At 35.5% G+C, this 1,415-nt stretch overlaps 1 protein-coding gene across 1 annotated transcript; it reads left to right on the top strand.

Annotated features, from left to right (window-relative positions):
- The first annotated feature begins 246 nt into the window (after positions 1-246).
- Positions 247-1,365, top strand: LOC122627584 (odorant receptor 13a-like). Its single transcript, XM_043808807.1, has 5 exons — positions 247-255; positions 366-679; positions 757-856; positions 982-1,104; positions 1,184-1,365. The coding sequence occupies exons 1-5, from the start codon at positions 247-249 to the stop codon at positions 1,355-1,357; spliced, it is 720 nt and encodes a 239-aa protein (XP_043664742.1). The 3' UTR covers positions 1,358-1,365.
- Positions 1,366-1,415: the final 50 nt, after the last annotated feature.

The following is a 1,415-nucleotide window of genomic DNA, read 5'->3' as shown; positions in this document are numbered from 1 at the left end:
TTGCGGATGGAACCGATACACCATGGATTTCATAGGGATTTGGCCGGACGAAAGAAGATTCGATCGAATCACGAGCTACAAAGTTTTAATACCAGTATGCTTTATGCTGTGCTTCATCTGTCTACCTCAAACGATAAACCTCTTTTACGTGTGGACTAACTTCAACTTGGTCGTGGAAAATCTATCGATATATCGGTAACATGACCATCACGATTTCGCTGTTGAAAACTATTGTTTTCTGGCTGAATGGACGATGTAAATAAGTAGTAAAAAAACAAAAAAAAATAATAATAATATAAAAATAAAAATGAAACAAAAGTTAGAAAAAAACGTAGGGATAAGGTAGAAGTTTCGATTCCTTATAGAAAAATTCATTTTTCATGCAAGCTCTTACACTGTTACTGTCGTTTATGGAGGAGGATCTGAAAGCTGCTCTTTATATCGGTCGAATTCTTTTATTTCGTGCGTATTTTCTTTACGATACACGTATTAGTCCTAATTACGAGCAAACCGTTGTAGCTCGGTTGCTAGCAACCTTCTATGCAGCTACATCCTACACAGCCGTGGACACCTTCGTTGTCATGCTCGTTCTTCGCACTTGTGGACAACTTTCAAACCTAAAACGAGATTTGATGAATTTGCTAATCTATATCGTCGAGAAACACGATTATCTTAACAGGTACGTTAAAAAAAAAAAAAGAAAAATAATTAAATTTAATTTAAAGTTAAATAAACAGTGTTTGTCAATTCGTTTAGATTCGCCGACACGATCGAAGATCGATTCAACGTAATGCTACTGATCCAGATGCTCGGCTGTACCGTACAATTGTGTTTTCAATGTTTCCAGGCGCTCTTGGTAAGACACGATATTAAGATGATCAAATTTCTACGATAAATGACGTTATATTATATATAAACTATGTGGATATCCACGATCCGTGACATGGATCTATGCATGAATACTATATCACATGATTTCAGTCAATAATCGGAGAACCGAATGAACTCTTTCTCTTGGAAATATCCTTTCTAATACTTTACGTGTTTTACGTACTAATTCAGCTTTATCTTTATTGCTACGTCGGCGAGAGACTTCTTTCAGAGGTGAGTTTATATGGGAAATAAAAGAGGATAAAATATAAAGAGAATTATGAAATCGTGAACTTTCACGTATACATTTCAGAGCACGAATATTCTACAAGCCGTTTATGACTGCGAGTGGTACAATTTAAAAACGAAGGAGGCTAAATCGCTTCTAATGATTATGCATCGTGCACGATCGCCGTTGTGTCTCACGGCTGGTAAATTCTGTACCTTCACGCAAGAATTATACAGTAGCGTAAGTGTGTATGTTTAAAAGAAAAAGAAAAAAAATAGAAAGAAAATCGAAATAGAAATCTCATAAACAGGATAAT

This window comes from Vespula pensylvanica, chromosome 3 (assembly GCF_014466175.1).
Source record: "Vespula pensylvanica isolate Volc-1 chromosome 3, ASM1446617v1, whole genome shotgun sequence".
Classification (NCBI taxonomy): Eukaryota; Metazoa; Arthropoda; class Insecta; order Hymenoptera; family Vespidae; genus Vespula; species Vespula pensylvanica.
This window is presented reverse-complemented; position numbering and strand designations above follow the sequence as displayed.